Here is a 24,521-nt window from a genome sequence, read left to right on the forward strand (position 1 = left end):
CTCCAGAGTTGTAATTGCGTATGGACATTGCAGATATGTGTAGAGACCCTGAATTGCTGAGTTTTGTTTAGTAGGCAGTTAAGTTACCAGCAGATCACCTTGATTCTTGGCTTTGAGTGAGTCTGTTTTAGTTCTGCCCTTAGTCCTAGGGCCTAGACCTGAGTTCTGAGCTGTGGTTCTTATCTTAAGGCACAACCTACTAGGTTTTCAATGAAAAGCCCAAAATATTTACATCTCTTGACTTGGGACACAAATCCCAAACTTTCCCTCCCCAGCACCAGCCTCTGCTGAAATCTTAGTTGAGCTTGTCCAGCCTTTCAGGTGTTGTTTTCCGTTGGGCTCCCTGGAATCCCAACCAATTTATGTATAACTTAAGAGTCAGCCAAGGATTTGAGGGGAGTATCAGGCAAACCCAAGACTCTGTAGTTTCCTCCTTTCTGGGATTTCCTTCTTGAATTTCCAAGCTGTTCCAACAACCCTGAATTCTGACTTGCCTCCTGCTTCATGAGATTGTCACTTTTTGTTTTATTCCCTGTGAGCACATGAGGAATAGTCACTGAAATGTAGATCCTATCCAGTGTCTTACTCTTCTTTCAGTAGATGAATCCCCTCTAGTTTTCGTCCGTCTCTGATCACTTTCCTTACTTCCCAGTGCATTTCAAAAATGTGTATGATTATCAATAGGAGGGTTTGTCTGATATGACACTCTTGCCCTCACAGGAAGCCAGACTAGATAACATGTTTAAATAACATGTAAACACCTTATTTAAAATAAAATCCAGCTTCCATTTATTTATCTCAGTAATGGTTACACAAGTGTGTTCACATTGAAAATCCATCAACGTGTATGTTTGTGTACTGGGGTCTGTCATTTGCCAATAAAAAGTTCATTATGAGAAAAAGCCAACTTCATGTCAGTACCCAGTTAAAAACCACTCCAGCTTTCCTCTGGCCTTGGGATCAAACTCCGATCCTTGCCTCAGACTTCTCTCCTGGCTATAACCTCTAGGTTCACTTGCAGCTTCCTAAATGAGACACATTAGCTCCTGTTCTTCCCTCTATCCCCACCTCCCACATTCTATATGGATAACTCCTACTTACTCCTCAGGCTTCAATTTAAGCATCGTCTTGTAGAAGCTTGTCCTGGCCACCAAGTTAATCCATCCTTTCTTCCACCTTAGGTGTCCTCTGTTGCCTTGTCACAGCCACCAGGTCCCACTCCCTGACCCCCACCTCAGCAAGAGCACTCGTTAAACTAGCTTGCAGTGTCCAATGAGCATCTGAGTGTCAAGAACCAGATCTTTAAGTCTAGCCCGAGTAGTTCAGAGAGTGTGCAAAATGTTCAAACTATGCCTTCTCGTTATGGTTAGCCTTCCTAGGGCAACTTGCCTACAAGATCCCACCTACGGCAGTTCCCCAAGGCTGGTGACCTTGAAGAGGTACGGATGCTATTGTGAGAATTCAGAGAACTGGAAACAAGTACCCCTAGCTCCAATACCAGAGGAGACATTCCGATAAAGGTCTTCCTGTCCAGCCCTGCTTCTTCTGTCAGATGAAAGGTTGGAACCTTAAATTCTGATAATTCAGTTCTTCCTAAACATAATAGCTGAATGACTGACCAGAAAGTTTTAAAGAAGACAAGGAAAAGTTTATTGTGTTGAGCAGACCTTATTTTCATTACAGTACCAGGAAATTCATTCTCAGTTCACTTCAGGTGCAGAGGGCTCTGCAGACATTTAGAGCCTCAGCGCTTCTTCCCAAGCAAGGGGCAGCACCTGGACCAATGTTGCATTTGATGGAATAGATTACAGTAAAACAAAACAGTTATAAAGAAGGTTTTCGAATACACACAGTTCTTTAAAAATTCTAACATTTTTCATTTTTCTATGTTTACCTTGTTATTACCAAGGATAAAATGGTACTTGATCATCTTTCTCTCGGATTGTTAACCTTAGATTTTGCTACTTTTATTTTGAAGAGGAATTATGCCACTTCTCTGGAAATCTAAATGGTGACAAGTAAGGCAATGCGTAAGTTACAGGTGGGTGAAGGCCTTAACTCATACCCTAACTTGTTTCCTCTTAAATCTCCACATTTGCCCTCTGCATTGCTAGGTAATTTAAGACTCAGGAGATAGTCTCTTGCTTGCAAAATCATTATCAGTGAGTTTAAACTTAATGCACTAAAAAACAAAAAACAAACAACAATAAAAAACAACCTAAATGCACTACTTTTGGGGAGCATGCAGCTGCTTGAAGCTGATTTTGTAGTTTCTTCTTATAAACTTGTCAGCACCCAATGGCACCCTGAAAGGAGAGATCCACTACTCCATGCACTGACACACTGTTACCTGGAAGTGTTGTTTCTGTATTAGACCAAGAGATCAAATACCAAATGAAAGAGAAAACTGGTATCCTCCAGATAGTTTGAAATATCGATTACAACCTGAGCTAATAAAGTCTCATTAGCTTGAATTCAATCAGGTAATTAATTACCAAAGTCATGATTGAGATCTTCCACCACTACATCAAGGCAGGGAAAACATGAATTTAGGTAAAAAATGTTATCCCACCAAACTAGACATGATAGCTATATTTAATTCTTATCATCCCACAAAAGTATTTCCATAAAATCAAATATTTAAAAATTATTAAAATTACACAATGGAATCGATATTTAAATAAATTTGCACACAATTCACCTTCCATTTGTTGTTGCCAACAAACAGTTTCCATTAGGTGACTTTACCTAAACATTTCCATTTCCATGAAATCTGATGCCACAGCACTAACACTATATTCAGAAAAATGCACTAGAAATTTCCTTATAACTCTTGAGTTGAATTATTTCTTTCAATCATTCATGGCAATTTTAGAAAAGGACTGCTCTTAAGTACCTAAATTTACTCCTAGGGGAAATGTGGGTAAGGGGAATAATTTTACTCATTGCTAGGAGGGTGGTGTCTGACTTGTTCCAAATTATGGCATCCTTCAAGTGTAACTCCCAGCTTAAGGAAATGGATTCCCTTCCTATTCCCTTCCTGGGCCAGTCTCTTCTGAAAACTGTAATGCCACCTCTAGCTTTCAACTCTTTATCTGAGGACTGAGTCCCTGCAACCAGACAAAAGCTGTTCATTCAAGTGGAGCCTCAACACAGTCCATTATATGAGGACTTGAGGACAGGAGAGTTCATTAAGCTCTATTCCTGGAAATGATTTGATAATCTTTGCTCTCCCACGAGCTGAGTTCATACAACACACAGGCATATCATGAGGCATATGCATGTAGTAGGTAGGCAAACATCTGTACGTTTCCATTTGAAATGCCGCATTTTGAGATTCTACACTTTATCGGCCTTATGTCGGAAAACTAATGTGTCATCATTCTCAATGTGTAAGGATTGAGTACAATTTTAAAATAAACATAGGCATGCCCCCACAGCTCCAGCAGTAGGCTGTGTGCATGGGTTTGATCTCAATCAAATACCACTACTCATAGAACATAAAAACACACTGCTGCGTGTCACTCTGACATGTAACATTATTTTACAGCACTCTGGCACTGATTCAGAAAGAAAATTTCCCATTATAGCATGATAAGAGAAAAAATTCCATTACATATAAATAAATGATGGTTAAAAATAATGCACTGTGAAGTTTCCAGAAGCTTGTGTGTTTCATTGCCATCAGCTCTTGCCTCTTGAAAAAAAAAATCTTTTCAGTCACAATTTGTTTTCACACAGTAAAGACTAGACAAAGCTGACCAAGACCAAATTTTAGTGGTATTATCACTTTCTAGGTCATCAGAGGTTCATCCTGAAAGATGCTGATGACACATGAACCAAGAGAAGGAAAGCAGGCCCTCGACTATTTCAGAAGTAAGCTGGATCTTACATATTTAGATTCAGCTACTGGTAAAACTTCCGTTTAGGGTGGTGATGAATAAGGGCAGTGAGGACACACATACTACACAGACAACAGATTTCACACTGTACTTTCCTCACATGGAATATGCACATGAGACCTGGTGGAAAGACATGAAGAAAGGTGGCTTGTTCCATGTCCCATGGGAACCACCATTTAAAAAGCATACTCCAGTGACTAGTATTTCCTGCTCAGTCTCCCAGAAAATAAACTCAGAAAATGCACAACTCTGTTCACGGTTATAGACTAAAGCTGCGGGAGCAGAAGCCTCTCTGAAGGCTTAATTAAATTGAAGACGAAGCTGAACAGATATTTTTTGCTCTGATTCTATCCCTTTAGCTATTCTGACCAGGTGAGCAGCAGGGCAGGGGGAACTCAAGCTACAGCCTTTGTCAACAGCAGTGATTCTGAGGTATCTTTTAGTCTTGGATCAATTTACATAAAAATCTTTTGAGCTCCCCTTGTCCCAATTTTTAATGTAATTATAAAAGCAAACTGAAAAGCTCCTTCAGGCTGAGAGACTCCTAAGCTAACTTTTGCTTATGTGTATATGGAAAAAATTCCTTGGTAGTTGTCACAAGACTTGATTTTTAAAAAAAGACTGCAAATCAATGTTCCCTGGCTTAGAAGAGTGAGGATTCTCCTATTCATTTGCAGCCCCTCCTCACATTTTTAAAAAGCAGGCAAAATATTGGAGACAACACCAGTTTGCCCTGGAAGAAGGTGCAGTCCCATGGGAGTACTCTTGCTGCTTGCTGTACTCTGCAGCCTGGGCAGATGGAGGGAAGGAACCCAGAGCCTCACACCCATGCAGCCCAACACCACACCAGAAGACTCCCTTGTGGGTGCCTCCCCACACTGCCTACTTACCAGGAGAGGCCTCTCCAGAAGGACTGTGCTGGGTTGCTAAAGCAAAGACACTAAAAGCAGGGACTAAAGGGCCAACACACCTTCAAGGTGTGATTTTGTGCAATCAGAAGAGGTGGCATTCCGGCAATTTCAGCAAACCAAAGGCAACCCACAGGCTCAACTAAAAGGAATATAGAACAGTGAAGAGAAACAAATTAACACCTCTCCTGTTCAACATCTCTCCTGTCCTCAGCTCTGGGATTTCCTCACAGAGAAGTCAAGCCAGCTCTGCCTGGGTCTGAAGAGACAATCCCTTCCCCAGGAAGCAGAGGGATGAATGATGCAACGACCTTCCTGAGGAAGCCCCGAGCCCTGCAAGATGGATCACCAGAGGGGCTCGCTATGGCTGTATCCAGTAAGGAAATCAATAACAGACTTTTTTTTTTCTTTTTTTTTTTAGAAAGTGGGAAGAAAAAGCAGACCTTCACAAATACAAAAATTGTTTACAAAACAATTATCTAAAAAGTTTACTGGGGTTGGGTGGGGATTAAAAATCATGTTTTCATTTCAAATTAGTCACATGGTACTGATGGTTTATAAAAGAGAACGGTCAATTTCTGTTTTCCTCATTTCCCCTCAGACACCCCAGAGTCGTCCTACTTCTGCTATGTTCCCCACCTTCACCCCAACCCACCCCATCCTGTCCCCAAATTAATCTGTCCCGAGCCAACTCCAAAGACACATGATTATTGGTTGGGTTTCAATTAGACAATGAACTTGATGCTGGAGAAGAGAACAAAAGGACACAGGAGCACACTGGCATAAACCTCAAGGTGTGTGGACCTTGCACAGAGCTTCTGCCACACAGAAGCTTCTGCCACCACAGTGCAGGCTGCAGACTGAGCTCCACTGCCAGTAAACTGAGGTAAGGAAGAACACGGCTGCTCTGGCTGGTTGGCTTCCTGTGGTGGTGCAGCATGTGTGTGCTCTTGGGTGTGCTCACCACAGGACTCATTTTCTTCCAGTTGCCTTTGCCATTTTCCCTTCTGGTCAGAAGACTGCTCTTTACAGAGTCTCAAAAGATCAGTCACTTGTCTTCCTATGAGGTACAAATCCAATAGAGCCTTAACTCTAAAAGTCCAGAGCCCACTGGTATGCAGAAGTCAAAATCAAATGCTCAGAATCAAAAGGTGTGGCACACCTGCCCAGCCAGTTTATCAGCAGTTGTAGAGACAGATCAGAAAAAAACTAGCATTTAATATAAAAAGTGTTTTTCAAATGGTGTAATTTCCTATCCGCTTGTGAATGAAGATCATAACTCTTCTCGTTTCTGAGGTCCTATGGAAAAAGAGGACAATTCAAAATAAAATGGTTCAATCTTTAAGTTACAAAAATACAGACTGGATTTCTTTTCTGGTATTATAACCTATTAATTACAGCCCCACCTCCATTTTATCTCTCTTTTAAAATTTTTAGGAGCTCTGGTTTGGTGTATTAATTTTGAAAAAGAAATAAAGATCTTTTTGTTTTTAAAAACACTGACACTACCTGCATACTCCTACTCCAGCAGAACTGTTTTCACAAATACAATATTTACTTCTGGTGAAAACGTGCATATTTTTAGTCAGGATTCTTCTTTCTTCACTTAACATGTAAACATTTTCCTAAGTAAAAGTGCAGCTCATATACTTTATACAGTAAAGTGCAGCTCTTGGATGTTTAAACTGTTTTTAATGCTTTTGGTTTATAAATAATATATTTCTTCATGTATATGACTTTTTTCTTGTGTGGACTTATTTCTTTAAGGTAAATTCTCAAGAAAGGAACTATCAAGGGAATAAACATGTTAATGGTTTCTGACAGCCAATTTATTATCTCCCTCCTTTTTTTAATAGAGGGCAAGAGGGGAGCTCACAGAGAGAGGGGGAGAGAATCTTAAGCAGACTCCATACCTAGCACAGAGCCTGACACTGGGCTCGATCTCACAACCCTGAGCCAAAATCAAGAGTCAGACACTTCACCAACTGAGCCACCCAGGCACCTTATTATTGCTTTTTAATAAGGGCTGTTCTAATATGCAAAGCTCTGGCAAGGTAGACCCAGAGCAGTTTCTTCACCATCTCCCCAACAAAGGGCATTATCAGAAACAATATACATATTTTTTCAATGGAGTATATATTTTAATGACAGATTCCTTTAATGTAATTACTGTTTCCTCAACTTCACTTATTATTTGTGTTCTTCTCTTATTTGAACAGTTTGTCTACATTCTTTATGTATGCATCGACAGAAATCCTTTAGGTTTCACTATTGAATTTTAATTATTTTTATGCTGAATATCCAGCCTCTCGGCCGTGATACTTAATATCATGGTACAGTCTCCAGGATGGTTGGGTGAATCACTCAAGATCCATGTTCTGTAATTGCTCTTTTAGAATTAGTTTTGAGCTGAATAAATGTTTAAAATCCAGATCTCAGCTTATTAATAGTTTACAAAAGGTCACTTTTGTATTCTAATGATTTTTGTCAACTGCATACCATTTGAAATGTATATAGCATAGGGAAAATATTACATGAACATTTAGTCCCTCTATTCTTAGCCTAAATTAAATAAAAACACTCTATCCTCCACCCTAATATGCTTCTCTGAAAGAATATTTTTTTCACGTCAATATGTACTTTGTCTTGATCCTAAATGTGTTCATTTACTAGTGCCTGGAGAGATTTAATAAAAAGCCAAGGAATAAGACAAGAGATCCCCAAAATAACACTGGGCTTGTCAGATAGAGGGAAGGACCTAGAACCTTATGCCTAAACAGGCCAACAACACACCAGAAGACTCCCTGCTTGTCTTATGTATCACAAAACTCATAGGCCTACCTAACAATAATCTCAATTAAAGCACCTTTTCTTGGGATGCCTGGGTGGCTCAGTGGTTGTGCATCTGCCTTTGGCTCAGGGTGTGATCCTGGGCCCCAGGATTGAGTTCCACAACAGGTTCTCCATGGGGAGCCTGCTTCTGCCTCTGCGTATGTCTCTGCCTCTCTCTCTGTATCTTTCATAAATAAATAAATAGAATCTTTTAAAACAAAACCAAGTCAAAAAAAGCACCTTTTCTCAAAAACATAAATAAATAAGTAAATAAAAAGGAAAAGAAAAGAGGACAGTGATTGTATTAATACAATTGATGTATTACAATGGTAATACATACCATTTAGAAGGCCAATTAAAAAAAGGAAAATAAAAATATATACTGGTTGACGTCAGGACAGAAGTGCTGAGATTCCTTTTATTCATTATTCTGTTTTTGCAATAAACACAAATCAGGAACGTAAATAATATTTCTCTAGGGCCGAAGGTTGGACCTACCTTCCCAGCGTGACTCTTGTGTCGTCTTCTCCTTGTCCAGCACTCCTGTCTCTTTCTCCCTCTGGAAACGGGTCTGTAGCTGCTTGATCTCCTGGTCGTAGTCCTGCCACTCTGGGACAATTCGAACAGCTGCTTCCAGCTTGGGCTCTTTGGTCATTGGATTATTACACTGAAAAACCAAATCGTATACTTCAACCAAGGTAAAGACAGGGCACATTATCCAGAATTCAAAGGTATGTCTGTTCCTGGGTTATAAATCCCAAATGAACAAAAAAGAGTAACACTGAGGAATCAAATGACAGATGAGCAGAAGCAACATGGTCACATAAAGCTTCTACAAAGTTGTGGGGAGTGACAGGAAAGCAGGAAAAGAACATTCTTGTAGTAAAATCACAAGGCACAGAGATAATCCATAAGAAAAGTAGTAACTTTGCTGATTTTAGTGAAAACAGCCCCATCAGACACTAGAGGACTTGGCTGCAGCAGCAGAAATCTATGTATGTTACTGTCGGACAAGCTGCAGTCCCCCAACGGTATAACCACAGAGAACACTAAGTAAGACTCTCTCTGTGTGTTAATAATGATCTAGTTGTAAATCACACTGGACTAGGACGCAGAAAAGAACCACAAAGAGCTTACCAAATCTATCGTTTTTGCCCTTTTCTTAGAGGCATCATCACACCACGTTTCACACCAAAGCCATTCTTGAGGGAGTGATTTAATTGGCACCTGATGGATCATGTTATTGGGCAAATCCTGTTTGGTAAAAAAGAAAATAAAACAACAATATAAAGTTCTGGGAGAAATTTAAATGAATGAATAGCAAATTAGTGATGATAGTTGCTCATTACGTATCACATACCAATCACAAATTTTTAGAACTGAAAGGGTCTACTAAAAACCTCAGAGAAGCTAAAATATTTGTGATGTTTTTTAAAACCACAAAGTTTAGAGGATTCAAACTACCTATGATAAAAAAAAAAAAAAAAACTACCTATGATAAGCACCTGAAAAATTTTAGCTTAAAATTCACAAATAACCTGCACTTAGACTTCCCTCCATGAGGACAATTCTAAGAAAAGGTACTACTGCCTCTTGAAAGTTAACTAAGCATAGAGTGTGGTTTTATACTTCACAGTTTTGCATAAAGGAAGCTCTGAATCCACCTTGTCACCTGGGGCTTGATCCCAAGTGGACGAAGCTCACATGTTTTTGAGTCAACTATATGCCTTGAAGCTTTGTTCTCAGTGTTCCATTGTCTTGTAACAAACAACCAATATGATCCAGAAATTCCACTTCTAGGTATATGCAAAAAAGAATTGAAGCAGGGACTCAAACATATACTTGTATGCCAATGTTTACAAAAGCATTATTCACAATAGCAAAAAGCTGAAAATAAGCCAAATATCCATCAACAGATGAAGAGATATACAAAATATGGGAGATATATATATATATATTTTTTTTTTTTTTTGTTATTATTTCTGTTTATTTCACCATCAGTATGCCAACTTTTACCATTATGGCTTTAAATTTTCAAACTGCCCAATAGATTTCAAAGAATAGTTTATTACATGCCTAATAAAACACTTAAAATATTTACAGATTCAAAATAGGTGTTTCAAAACTGAAAAAAGTTCACCTGAGAATTATAGCATTGCCATTTGATTTTTTTTTTCCCCAAGTTGTTAATGTGGCTAAGTGTCCACATGCAACCTGTATCGTCTACTGAATCAGATATATTTAACTCCTTATTTAAAAGTGGTTAAGTATTAAGCTATAGTAAATTATGTTATAAAATTTACAGATGGAGAACCAGGATTTAATTTATAACCATGTTTGTTCTGAATGTAACAATTTAACAAATGATTATTTGCTATAGCTGTAGAATTCAAATAATGAAAGCGATTTTAAGGTATTGTTACTTTGCTGAGTTAGACATAACTGTCTTTTAAATATCATCAAGCACTGAGAAGGCCAATTAATAATATAAAAAAATATATATATATATATATAATGGAATATTCTTCCATCTTAACAAGAAGGAAATTCTGATGCTATGACATGGATGAAACTTGAAAATAGGGACACCTGGGTGACTCAACAGTTGAGCATCTGCCTTCGGCTCACAGCATGATCCCGGAGTCCCGGGATGGAGTCCCACATCAGGCTTCCTGCATAGAGCCTGCTTCTCCCTCTGCCTGTGTATCTGACACACACACTCTCTCTCTCTCTCTCTCTCTCTTTCATTCATTCATTCATAAATGAAAGAAAGAAAGAATGAATGAATGAAAGAAAGAAAAAGAAAAAAGACAAACTTGAAAATAGTATACAAAGTGAAATAAGCAAATAAGCTAGGCACAAAAAGGAAAAATACTGTATGATTCTGAAAGTATCTAGAATAGGCAAATTCATACAGATACAAAATAGAATAGAGGTTGCCAGGGGCTGGGGAGAGGAAAGAAGGGAGAGTTATTCTTTAATGTTTACAGAGTTTCAGGATGAGATGATAAAAAGCTCTGGATACGGTTAGCTGTAACAGTGTGAATGTACTTAATGCCACTAAACTGTATAGTTAAAAATGATTAAAATGGGAAATTTTATGTTACATGAATTATACCTAATAATGCAAGTACAATAGACACTAACAGACAAAAAGAAAAAGAAAAAAATTGTTACTAGTAAACTTACATTAAGGAAAATAAAATGATATTCTTTAGGGAGAAGGAAAATGATCCTATATGAAAGCCCAGAAATGCAGGAAAGAATGCAGAGTAACCATGTAAGCAATTCTAAAGTGACCAAATGTCAAGGAAAATACTACCTATAAAACATGTGGAATGCAACCAAGTTTTGCTGAGGTAGCATCTGATCCTTTCAAATGTATATATTCGAAAAGACTAAAAGTTATGAACTAAACACCTATCTCAAGAAATTAGGGAAAAAAATCAAATTAAATAAAAGAAAGAGGTAAGAACAATAAAGAACAATCAGTGAAATAAAGATGCTTCTTTAATTCTTGGCGAGGTGATAAAGGAAAAAAAAAGCACAATAAGCAATGTCAGGAATTTTTAAAAGAGAAAGAGAGGACACCAGTATAGATGCTATGGACTTTAAAATGATAACTGGAGTAATGGAAGCATTCTGGCTCTGGATATACATTTTCTGATGTGTATCATCAGAAAATTACACAGTGCACTTAAAATCTGAGCATTTCACTATATATAAATTATATTGAAATAAAATTATATTGTTTTTTAAAATGAAAGGATAGTAAAAGCAATTTCATGACAATATGTTAAGGAAATTTAGAAACAACTTAACAAAAACAGTGATAAAAGAAATAACAGAAAATGTCAACAGTCCCATAACTATTAAAGAAACTGGAATCATAATTTAAACACAAAGAAATTAGAGGCTTCACTAGTGAATTCGGCCAAGCATTTAAGAGAGAAATAAGGCCAACCTTATACAAACCAATTACAGGTAAATTAAAACAAAAACAAAAACAAAATCCAACTCATTTCATTAAGTCTCAATACCAAAATCTGATAGAGATATTATAAGCCAATGTCACATAAAAACATAAATGCAAAATTCTTAAATAAATACTTATACCCCCAGAATCCAGGACTATATAAAAAAATTATAAATCATGATCAAGTTTGATTATATAATTCAGAAATTATATTTAGGTATAAAATTAACTATATTTATAATAAAAAAGAAAAGCATATGATCACAGATGTCAAAAACAAAATTTAACACAAAAGATTTTTTTTTTTAAAGTAGCAAACCAACACTAAAAAGAACTTCCTCAATGTGAATAATGGGTATCTATAAAACATCTACAACAAACATTATACTTAGTGGTGAAATGCTGAATGCGTTCATCATTTTGAGTCAAGAATGTCCACTATCAACATTTCTATTCAACATTATAGAAGTCCCAATAAATACTGAAAGCGAGAAAAAAAAAAGTTTTTGTAACATAAGATTGGAAAAGAAAAAGTAAAACAGCCATTATCTGTAGATGATACACTTACATATATAGAAAAGACAAAAGTATATAAGATTAGCAGGGTAGCTGAATACAAAAATCAACTGCAATTTTAGACACCAGTAACAAATAGAAACAAAAGCAGACTGTTGAGCACATGTTCCAACATACACCCAGAGACTGATGGCAAAGAATGCAAATCTTAGTGGTTCTGAACACTTAAGGAAATCTCCGTTCAATTTTAGCTACTAAGCTAATCAAGCAAACCAAAAATGCAGACTTCACAGAAATGGTTTTGAACTCCAAAAACAACTACTACTACAATAAGCAGCAACAAACTCTGGGGGAGGGGGAAAGTCTGATTTCCAGAGTTGCCACACTATATTACTTGAAATGTTCAGTTTTCAACAAAAATGAAGAGACTTGCAAAATACCAAATATATAAAACCCATATACAGGGGTAAAAAACAATCAACAGAAACTATACTTTTGGTGGCCTAGACATTGGATTTATAACACAAGGACTTTATCAGGTATCTTAAATATGTTCAAATAGGACAAAAGAAACCATGTCTAATAGAACTAAAGGAAAATATGAGAATGATGTTTCAAAAATTAGATAATAAAGAGATACAAATTATACAAAAGAACCAAGCAGGAAATACACTGTTGAAAAACACAATAATTTAAATGAAATTTCGCTAGATGGGTTTAACCACAGATTTGAGCAGCAGAAAAAATAATCAGTCAACTGAAGATAAATCAATTGAGATTATTCAGTCTTGAGATTATCCAGAAGCAGAGAGAAGAATGAAGAAAACTAAACAGAGCCTCAGAGAACTGTGGGAAACCATCAAATAAATACATGAACACATACAATGGCAGTCCCAAGAGGAGAGAGAAAGAGGTAGAAATAATACTTAAAGAAACAGAATGTTCCAAATTTGGTGAAAAATCTTAATCTACACAAGCTCAATGAATTTCAAGCAGGATAAATTCAGAAGAGATCCAACCTAGCTATATCATAATTAAACCATCAAAAGAAAAGACTAGAGACAGTGACTTGTCAGGTAAGGGATTCTCAAGATTAATGCTAACTTCTCATCACAAAATATGGAGGCCAAGAATTTGTGGAACAATAGATTCAAAGAAAAACATGAGAAGGGGAAAAAAAAAAACCTGTCAGGCAAGAATTTTATATCTAGCAAAATTACTCATCAAAAAACAATGAAGGAGAAAATTATACATTCTTCAAGAGTTTGTAGCTCCAGGGCTATCCTATCAGACAGATTATAGGGAGTCTTCTGGCTGAAACGGAAGAGCACTAGACACGTGAAAAAATTAAAAGCAGCAGTAAAGGTATGTAGGTAAATATAAAAGATAATATCAATGTATTTCTTATGAAGAGTTCCCCCCCCCCCAGTTTAAAAACAATTCCAAACAGTAATAATTATAAATCTGTGTTGGTGAGCATATGATGTATAAAAATACAAATTGTATGATAATAAAAGTATGGGGACGAGGGGAACACAGCTATTTAGGAACAAAGTTTTTGAATACTACTGAAATTAAGTAGTTAGTAACTCAAACTAAATTATCATAAGTGGGCAGCCCCGGTGGCCCAGCGGTTTAGCACCGCCTTCAGCCTGGGGTGTGATCCTGGAGACCCGGGATCAAGTCCTGCATCGGGCTCCCTGCATGGAGCCTGCTTCTCCCTCTGCCTGTGTCTCTGTGTCTCTCTCTCCCCCTCTCTCTCTGTGTGTCTATCATGAATAAATAAATAAAATCTTAAAAAACTGTCATAAGTTAAAGTGTTAATGATAGTCATCAAGACAACCACTGAGAAAATAACTCAAAAATACATAGCAAAGGTAACAAGGAAATTTAAATGGCAGATGTAAATTCTACTTCACTAATGATTATATTAAATATAAACATAAAAAACTCTCCAAATGAAAGTCACATAGGATAATGATTCACATATACCAAATTAACAGACTGACAATAAATACTGGTCAAAACATGAGCAATAGGAATTCTTACATGGCTAGTGGGAACATAAATTACAACTACTCTGGAAAACTGTTTAGGATCATCTAATAAAGAAAAATACACTAATCTGATGACTTGGTAATTCCATGTGTTGCTGTACACACAACTGAAATATGTGTACATGTGCATCAAGACAGTTGCACGAATGATCACAGCAGCATTATCCATGGAAGACAAAAAATGGAAAACAACCCAAATGTTGGATAAACAAAGCACTGTACCACTACACACAACAAAATGGATGGATTGTACAGACATAATGTTGAACAAAAGAAATTAGCTCAGAAGAGTGCATATTTTAAGATACTGAGGTAGGGAGGAAAAAACCATTCAAAACCAATCTAGGGATCCCTGGGTGGCGCAGCGGTTTGGCGCCTGCCTTTGGCCCAGGGCGTGATCCTGGAGACCCGGGATCGAATCCCACATCAGGCTCCCAGTGCATGGAGCCTGCTTCTCCCTCTGCCTGTGTCTCTGCCTCTCTCTCTCTCTCTCTGTGACTATCATAAATTTAAAAAAAAAAAAAAAAAAAACAATCTAAAGTATTTAAGGATACATGTTAAAGCAGTAATTTAGAAATAAAGCATTGAGGTGATTACCACAAAAGTCAGGATGCTGGACACCTTTGTTAGAGAAGGGTGGCTGCTCGGATGCTAGCAATGTTCTATTTTCTTTTCTTTTTTCTTTTTTTTTTCTTTTTTTGCAATGTTCTATTTCTTGAACTGGATGGTGGCATACAGGCATTTCCACAAAGAAATTAATGCATGTGAATATGTACATATTGGTATATTTTTGTTTTGTATGCTTTCTTTCATAGATGCTATATATCACAATAAAGGCTTTAACATGTTTAAAGCAGACATGCAAAACAAAATATGTGAAACTAGGTATCTAAAACTATTAGACTCACTTCTGAAAAATATTTAGCTAATACACTGATTTGGCTAAACTTAAGAAAACCCATGGTTTTTGACACAGAAAAAAGGGAAATTGAAATTGTGAGACTAGATACAGTGAATCCTTGTTAATTAGCTCCTAAAGAGAAACAAATTGGTCCTAGCAGGCAGAGAAACAAATTTATCAGATTACCGTGGGTACAAAATTTAAAAATATGGTAATGGTTTGAAGAGGCCGCATCATCCTTCTATCTCCCTTCCAAACCAACATCTATGGCATCTATGACTATGACATTTTTCAGGAGAGATAAAAATGTCCCACACGCACACACTGCACAATTCCTTTCCACGAAGAAACAAAACACTGTCCTAACAGGAGAGAACAGAGAGGAAAATAATTCCTGACACAATACTACATACCCATCACTGAAAGTGTTAACCAAAAAAATAGCCACTTACTTGATCAAGATTTGACAGGCTGTTAGGATCCTGACTCAGACCTTGGTACTGTCCCCTGAGTCTGTCACCAGCAGCTATTTTCCTAAACTTCTTCAGATCCACGACATACAGTGCACTGGATAGAGAAGAACTACTTGTTATAACCATGGATTGTGGCACCAAAAGTAACCTCACTAAATAACAGTCACCAGGTAAACATCCTGGCCGCTCTTTGAAAAAGTGAACTATGGCCTCATGGTACAGCTCAGGGTCAGTACGTGCCTCTTCAAAGATGCTCAGGAAATTATTGCAAAATCCATATTCTGCCATCACAAGCTCACTTTGTCACTCCTCCTTATTCAACTATCTTCCTTACTTAGCTGCCTTAAATCTCTGACAAAAGACAACTTCTATGAAATGTCAGCAGATAAAGTAATAAAAGCTAATCATCAAAGATACCCTGATGTCTTAAATGTTGCAGGAAAAAATCCCCACAGTGTTATGGATCTTCTGGACCAAGAACATAACTAAGGATAAATCACCAAACCTCAGAGATAGATATCTCTGTAAATGCTGCTACCTACACATCCCCTGACCTTCTAGATCTTCCAAACCACATCCGGCCCAGAGCAGATAATGTAACATTACACAGTCCGTTCTAGCAGTTCTACTTCTAGGATTCTGTCCTACAGATATGTCTGAAATATACTAAGTGATGTACCTAATTATTCACTACAACGACATATGTCACAGCAAAAGATCATAAAAAACATATATCTACTGGAATAATATGTAGATGTAAAGGAAGGTCTCTCTCAACTCACTGACATAAGATTTAATAGAGATATTAAATAAAACAAGGCACAAAACTGTAAATATGATGGTATTATTTTGTGTAAAAAAGAAGTCTAGTTGTTTATGTAAGAACTAAGTTCTGGAAGGATATATATAAATTAATAGAAGAGATTATCTGTTATAGAAGTGGGAACTGACTAGAAGACAGAAAGGACTGGGAAGATTCTTTTTCATGACATATTTTTTATAATTTTTATTTCTGAACCATATTAATTTATTACCTACTCACAATTTCTAATATGCAAAATAAATTTTTTAAGAAAAGAAAATCAAATAGCATTAGGAATATCGCTTTTTCAATACCTGATATGATATTTTCGCCCAGCCAAATGACTGGCCCAGTACCCTGATTTCCAGAACCTGTAGCCATCCATTTCTTTCCGGCTATCACAGAAGGGAGTATAGCCATAAGGAGCACCATCCAAGTTGAAATCTCTTAACTCTTTCAGATCTGTTCGTACAATCTGGAGAAAAGAAGATCCCAAGTCATTTGGGTTTTTTTGTTTTGTTTTGTTTTGAGTGTTTTAGAGGAAGAAAAGGAGAGGAAGAAGGTAAGAGAGAGAAAAGGGGTAGGGGTAAAGGGGAAAGGGAGAGAGAGAAACAGAGAAAGCAAGAGAGAGAGATACAAAGGGCGAGGGAAAGGAAGAGAGAGACTCTTCAACAGGCTTCACGCCCAGCACAGAGCCCAACACAGGGCTCCATCTCATGACCATGAGAGCACTACCTGAGCCAAAATCAAGAGTCAGACACTTAACAAGCTGAGACATGTAGATGCCCCACAAGTCATTTGTTAAATAGCCATAAAGACAGCAGTTTCTTTAAAATACAGACTACCAGGATCCCTGGGTGGCTCAGCGGTTTAGCACCTGCCTTTGGCCCAGGGTGTGATCCTGGAGTCCCGGGATCGAGTCTCGCATCAGGCTCCCTGCGTGGAGCCTGCTTCTCCCTCTGCCTGTGTCTCTGCCTCTCTCTCCCTGTGTCTCTCATGAATAAATAAAATCTTTAAAAAAAAAAAGTACAGACTACCTCACTGAGACATTACAGAGGGTAGCTCTGAGGTTAATAGCACAGGGTCTATGGGTAGACTCAATCTAAACCCAGATTCTTACACTGATTAGCTGACTGCCATCACTAACATGTAAGTTATTTTGTCTGGTGCCTGGCACACAGTATTCTAAGTATTCAAAAAGACAGAAATAAAATAAATTTACACTACTTAGCCTCTCTATGACTGAGTTTCCTCATCTGTAAAATGGAGACCCCACAGGATTACATTAATCAATTTATGGACAAATGTGGAAAGATGCCTGACACATATCAAGTACTCAATAAAGAGTAAGTGTGCTTATATCAGAATCCAGAAAGCATGCTTCAGGTCTAGCCAGTTGTGATACCATGAGCCAGATGAGGCAGGTAATTCCAAAGAGGTAGATGAAGTTTCTGGCCGTATGGCTTTTACACATATTATATATCACTTCCATTCAGATGATTACCTCAGATTTCAGCCAGATCAGGGTAAGGGGGAAGGCTGTAAAGGAGAACTATAATCACACTTTTTGAGTTTGTATGTTTTAAAACTAAAGTGTGTTCCTTTTGGTCAAATCTTGACACGGGGAAGAATAGCTGAAGACTTCCAAATTATCAAGGCCAAGCATCTATCAACTAGAGCTTCCCCTCTCTTAACCATGTCAACAACTCCTAGCTTTTGGGTAAAAAGTTGGAGATAATTGCAAGCACTGTTAAACCTCAATCTTCCAGTTTTTAGTTTTAGTTTAGTTTTTAGTTAAAGTAAGAAACAAAACTGCATACATGATGTAATCACAACTGTGCAAAAGAGGCATTAAAAAAAAGATGAAAAGGAGATAGATTAAATTCAAACTTTAAAGGTGACACATTTGGGTGTCACTTTCCATATATCCTAAAATAATGTATCATAAGCATGTATTTTTCTGTAACTAGAAAAACAGGGGCACCTGCGTGGCTCAGTGGTTGAGCCTCTGCCTTTGGCTCAGGTCGTGTCCTGGGGTCCTGGGATCAAGTCCCACATCAGGCTCCCCAGAGGGAGCCTGCCTCTCCCTCTGCCTGTGTCTCTGCCTCTCTCTTTCTGTGTCTCTTGTGAATAAATAAATAAAATCTTAAACAAAAGAAAAAATCATTTAAAAAATGAAAAGGAAGTCTTTTTTTTTTTTTTTTTTTTTTTTTTTTTTTTTTTTTTTTAATGAAAAGGAAGTCTAATGCCCTTAATGCAAACTGTTTAAATCTGGCTTGTAAGAGAGCTTACCTGATCAGCATCCACAAACAGGAATTTGTCAACAACTAGTGGGAAGAGCACATCCAGGAAGAGGATCTTATAACCCCAGATGATGCGCTGTTTCTCAGTCTGTTGATGAAGCCACCGGGGCCATTTGTACTGAACAAGTTCATATTGGAAATTGTATTCATTTGCCATATAAGGTATGAACTCCTATTTTTGGACATAGGAAACAACAAACCACCATTTATTTTGATGAAGAAAATCAACTGTATAATGTAAATCAGTCATCATGATTATGGAACAAGTAAAACACATTTACCATAAGAGCAGTCTAATACAGAAATCTGACCCTGACTTACCTACGACTACATAAAAGAATACAGAATACTGTGTCAAACCCCCATTTCTTTATGACTTCTGATTACCACATGAAATGACAAATCTTTCAATGAAGGGCTTTTGTGTTTATATGTGTGTTTTATGGGAAAAAACTGTCAAAACATGATTTCAGTAAAACGTTGTTTGGGATTGATTTAAAGCCTTTCTCATACCTATGCCTAACCCAGGAAATAACATGGCCAATCCAAATATTCTGAACAAATTTATGTTAAGTCTTTCAGATCCTAAATATAAGTACCTTCAGAGGATCAGAAGCGAATTGCCTATCTAGGAAAGATACTGCTGAATACATTAAAAGTTGTTCAGCAAATTCTATAGAACAATAACAACCAAAAGATATATATAAATCAATTTAGATAACAAATACTAACTAATATAAATAAAGCAGAAAACTTTCCAAGTCTTGTTTTCATTTTGCACATAGGGAACATTACTTCCAGAGACCACTGGGTAGTTAATTGCTCATGATAGAATGAATCATCCTCCTCACTGGAAACCAGCACTATGCTTTCTTAATTGTGCTTTATAATATATGTGCTCAGAGGAAGAGAATGTTATTTCATCAACACAAAAGATTCTCCTCCAATGTTATCCAAGCTTCAAAAAGGTCAGAATTTTGTGTGTGGTATCATAACAACTATTCCTCCAAAATAATCCAGTCTGCAATGAACACAGAAATATGCAACTGGGGGTGCCAGGCTGGCTTAGTCGGAAGTGTGTGTGACTCTTGACCTTAGGATCACCAGTTCGAGCTCCACTTTAGATGTAGAGATCACTTAAGATAAATCATTTTAAAAATATATGCAACTGAATTAAGGAAATCTAATCAAAAGGAAAATTTTTAATCATACAAAAACATAGAAGCAGTAAAAAGTATATCATTCCATTCATATCTCCTTAACAAGAATCTTCTCCTTCCCCCTGAGAAACAAACCTTAAATGTGGGAGACAAATAATTCTTCAAGAACCAGAATTTCACAGGAGTCTTAGTGTTCTTCAGTACTGATAGCATCATTATACTGTCAAACAAAAGCAAATAGTAATAATAATCTTTCAATGTTTTTTAATGTCAACAAAATCAAGTAGAGTCAATCATGAAACCATTAAGTGTTCTCCATGGCAGAGCAGACTGATGGCAAAGAGAGACCTTTACTAATGGAAAATGGAAAACTGCAGCTATTATAAGGTTATCAATGGATGGAAAAGAAAGAGTATTTCTCACCCATAAAAATATATCTGATAAAGACAAATGTTTTAATCATGTTACATTCTTTAAATATACTTGCTTCATGAACTGCTGTCTTAATTACGGTACAAATAAGTAACAAAGTTTGTGGTAAACTCACTACAGGACTCTGAAAAGAAAACCTGTAAGGCCACAGCAGCTCTGTGTGGCTGCATGCCCCCCACAGCCTCTATTAGAGACCCCGCCAGGGAAGAGAACAGGGAGAGGACAGGGGATGGCAAATGGCAACAGCGTCATGATTTCCTACTTTGAAAACAGACAAAAACAAACTGAGTCAAGGAACTTAATTAAATTATTACTAACACTTGACATAACTATTTTAGGTCAGTTATTTCTTGGAAATGGGAGGGCTGAATCTGATTAACATGATAGTTTAATTCTTTTCCATAGTAGATTTGTCACGGAAAGTTAAAAGTAAAGTGAACCCTGGCATTAGGAAACTCCCTCAAGTAAAGGAGCATATTCACAGCCAAGCCTTCCCCTGGCCACCACTGCATCAACCAGCCCAAGGCTGTGACTTCCCTGTGGCTCTAGCTGGGTGACCTCAGGCCTCCCTTTACCCTCTGAATATGTCTATAAAACAAAGGTGTTCTGCATCTTTGGAGGCCCTATTCTACTTGTACTCTCTGTGTTAACCTCCTAATTTCTGGCTTAAGCAATGCTTGGGGGCCAATTATTTATAATGTGTGCATAGTGGTATTAAACGTTTATAGTCTTGTAATATCCACAAAGATGCATTTATGATACAGCCAGACTTTATGAGACTAGCAGATCAAAACAATACAATGATATATTCACAATCTTCAGAGTGCTTCAGATACACAGAAACGTAATAGACAGAATCCCATAAAACATTCTCTAAATAAGAATATGGTGACAAACTCATTGGTATATACTGAAATAATCAACATGACTAACCGGAGAAATCTCTCATAGAGATGACCAGATGCCACAGAGAAAATATTAATTATGTCATCTTTATCTTGTTTCACTTCCTCAGTCTTCTGTCCTCCTGTAAAGCCCCTATAATAATAAAGGTAAAAACAAGAACACTTGAAATGCTAGTACAGACACATAGCCCTTTAAGGGAAGAGCTACAGAGATGGTGTTTTCCATTCCAGTTCCTTCCCTGGGGGGGTGGGGGTGCAGGAGGAGCCGGTGAAGCATCTGCTGGCACCCGTAGAGGGCATAAGGCAACCAAGCCACCACAGGGTAAAGAGATGGATGCTGCCTGCAGGCTACCACGTAGCTTCAGGGACAGACTGAACACAGGCGATTCCACGGAATGTGATCTGCTCAATGGAAGGACAGGCACAACGCAACGAGAGGCAGGAAGTAACTTCCCCACAAGGGGACATTAGCCTCCTTCACTTTGTCAGTGGAAAACACACATCTACTCTAAAGAGAAGCAGAAGATTTGGTGGCAGAGTGTAGATGCTGAAAGGCCCAGATGGGATTCTTTTTTTTTTTAATAATAAATTTATTTTTTATTGGTGTTCAATTTACCAACATACAGAATAACACCCAGTGCTCATCCCGTCAAGTGCCCCGCTCAGTGCCTGTCACCCATTCACCCCCACCCACCGCCCTCCTCCCCTTCCACCACCCCTGGTTCGTTTCCCAGAGTTAGGAGTCTTTATGTTGTCTCCCTTTCTGATATTTCCCACACATTTCTTCTCAGATGGGATTCTTATACTCAAAAGAAGGGAGGGATGGTGTCATATCTCAGTCTTTCCTTAAAAAATCTTACTTTTTTTTAATGATGCCAATTTACCATTTGAAGGAGTCCCAAAATCCAGATTCATTCTCAATAGTTCCATCACTCAGCAAGTCTTCATTCACCATGTCTGCCTTTTTCTGAACCTGCAACCACATGCGAGGAGTGCCATCAACAACAGGGAATGAATTCTCCCACAAGCAGACAACCCACCTGGAGTACAGATGAATTCAACAGAACCATCTTCAACATATCATACCAAAGCCTCAGGTGACGAGACAGCAACCTCTTTTAATTTGTTTTTACTTTGAAAAATGGTCACAGAACCTTAAATTCTACTGTGTAGGAAACAGAATCTGAGCAAAATTAGAAGCCTCATTCACCAAGCTGACAGCTGGCTGCAGAGGAAGTGTGCAGTTGGCATTAGCATGGTCAGGAGGAAGTCACTTCATGTCACAGCCTGTTTTCAGGATTTACCAGGATAAAGACAGGTTCAATCTTCTCACCAGCAGAGACCAGTTTTCTGCTCCACCGTGTATGGTCTGCCTTACATTTTACTGTGTGTAATGATTATTTATTCCATAATACCTTTTACTTGAATTTAAGGCACTAAGAACTTCAAAATTCTAAGTGAAAAGAAATGAAAGAGGGCTACCACTTATTACTGTCATTGAAATTTTCTTCTCAATTTTTTGAGAACAGTCATGAACAGTAATGTGAACTATGGCTATGTAAGCAAAATCGTATCTAGGAAAACACTTTATGTAAAATGAGACTGATATTTCTCACTGAGATTTCCCAAAAGGTGCCATCTCTCAGTTGAAGAAAGCCACAAATGTATATTTACAAAAGACATTTTACATTTAAAGAAGTATTCTGGAGCACGTGGGTGGCTCAGCTGGCTAAGTGTCTGACTCTTGATTTTGGCTCAGATCATGATGTCAGGATTGTGAGATTGAGCCCCACATTGGTCTCCAACTGGGCATGGGGCCTGCTTAGGATTCTCTCTCTCTCTCTCTCTCTCTCTCTCTCTCTCTCCCCATCCCCACCACCCTACCCTGCACATGCTCTCTCTCAGGGGAAAAAAAAAAAAAAAAAAAAGGCATTCCTATAAACACTATAAAACTCCAAAGGATGAATTAAAGTTTTAAGCTGGATTTTTCCCCCATCAGCTTTACTGACATAAAATTGACAAACATTATATAAATTGAAGGTGTACAATGTGATGATTTGATATGCATATATATTGTAAAACGATGACCATGGTGATAGCATTATCAGTTAACACATCCATCTATTTCTAGGTAAGAGCTATTGAATGCCAGAATATCGCCACCTTTACCCACTATAAAAGAGTGGCTGCCTTAGCATTACTAAACTCACCTTCACTTTAATAATTTTGCTCTTGAAGTTGTTGAGGACAACAACAACTTCATCAGCATCAGGAGGAGAATCTGTGCCATCATGGCTTAGAGAGAAAAGAAAGGGAAAGAGTAAGACAGACATTACAAATTACAATTCTCAAAATGCAGTAAGTGGTCTGACATCAATCTGCCATATTCGTCCATCATCTTTATCATAAAGGAGTTTTCCAGAACAAATTATTTTCTCACAACCTGTAGGAAGCCCCTTTAAGCTACACAAAAGCACTTTGTCAGAATCTCTATCCGTCAAACATTGAGCATTCTAATCAGTCACAACCCAAACCTCCTTCTTGAGTCTCCTCTTTAAATTACCTTTCACAGAGTGAAAAGCTGCCAGTGCTGGCAAGCTCATGATGAGCACTTAATCAAGGCCTATATTCACAAAGTCTGAGCCAAGCTCAGTACCAGCAATAAAGGAGTGCCCAGGCGCATGAGCCACTCTGAACCATCACTAGGAACACATTACTCTACTCTTTCATGGACAAATAAAGCATGACTCTACTTCAGAGTTCTGTACAGGCATCTATCTACTCTATCCTTTTGCCTAGAGGCACACAACCAGCCAACTGTAAGCCCTGTACTCAATCCAGTGCCCATATTCTGGAGAATATATATATAAGAACTATAATAAGCTCTATTTGCAGGCAGAGCTTCGGCAGAGGAAGAAATATTTATAATTAAAAACAAGATATCCCCAATCAACTGCAATGCCTAAAATTTCCAAGCACCAATTTTCAAGGTGTTAAGTGCAGAAAGCCACAACAAAATATGAACTCACTGTATTCATTCACTGTAATCCAGCAGAGAGCAGAGTTCTCAGGCAAGGTAAGTTTCTAATGGGGGAACATGAAATACTCCTAATGGGGGAACATTAAATACTCCAGAATCTGAGAATATCCAAGATAAAGGGAGCCCTAGACAGTAGGAAGAAAGGAGGACTCCCCACTGCTAGGGAAGGCAAAGAGTAGCCAGGAAAACAAAGGGACAAAGTTTAGAAGAAGAACAAGTAAAACTTCTAATGATGGGATTAAATTCTACAAAACAATATTTGGAAAACATTACTTGGAAGAAAACCTGGTATTTACTATGAATCTGTTATTATA

General features: G+C 37.7%; 1 protein-coding gene across 12 annotated transcripts in view; it reads right to left on the reverse strand.

The window, feature by feature from the left end:
* Nucleotides 1-1,626: 1,626 nt before the first annotated feature.
* Nucleotides 1,627-24,521, reverse strand: part of UGGT1 (UDP-glucose glycoprotein glucosyltransferase 1) — a 125,623-nt gene continuing 102,728 nt past the window's right edge. For all 12 annotated transcript variants that reach the window (XM_026015671.2, XM_072757441.1, XM_072757444.1 and 9 more), the window contains 10 exons: nucleotides 23,378-23,462; nucleotides 22,052-22,140; nucleotides 21,196-21,300; nucleotides 19,966-20,050; nucleotides 18,660-18,842; nucleotides 16,682-16,842; nucleotides 15,545-15,659; nucleotides 8,780-8,896; nucleotides 8,141-8,309; nucleotides 1,627-6,109 (listed from right to left, as the gene is read on the reverse strand). In XM_026015671.2, coding sequence (XP_025871456.1) covers nucleotides 6,084-6,109; nucleotides 8,141-8,309; nucleotides 8,780-8,896; nucleotides 15,545-15,659; nucleotides 16,682-16,842; nucleotides 18,660-18,842; nucleotides 19,966-20,050; nucleotides 21,196-21,300; nucleotides 22,052-22,140; nucleotides 23,378-23,462 — 1,135 coding nt within the window. In that variant the 3' untranslated portion in view covers nucleotides 1,627-6,083. The remainder of the gene's footprint in view (nucleotides 6,110-8,140; nucleotides 8,310-8,779; nucleotides 8,897-15,544; nucleotides 15,660-16,681; nucleotides 16,843-18,659; nucleotides 18,843-19,965; nucleotides 20,051-21,195; nucleotides 21,301-22,051; nucleotides 22,141-23,377; nucleotides 23,463-24,521) is intronic.

This window comes from Vulpes vulpes, chromosome 5 (assembly GCF_048418805.1).
Source record: "Vulpes vulpes isolate BD-2025 chromosome 5, VulVul3, whole genome shotgun sequence".
Lineage (NCBI taxonomy): Eukaryota > Metazoa > Chordata > Mammalia > Carnivora > Canidae > Vulpes > Vulpes vulpes.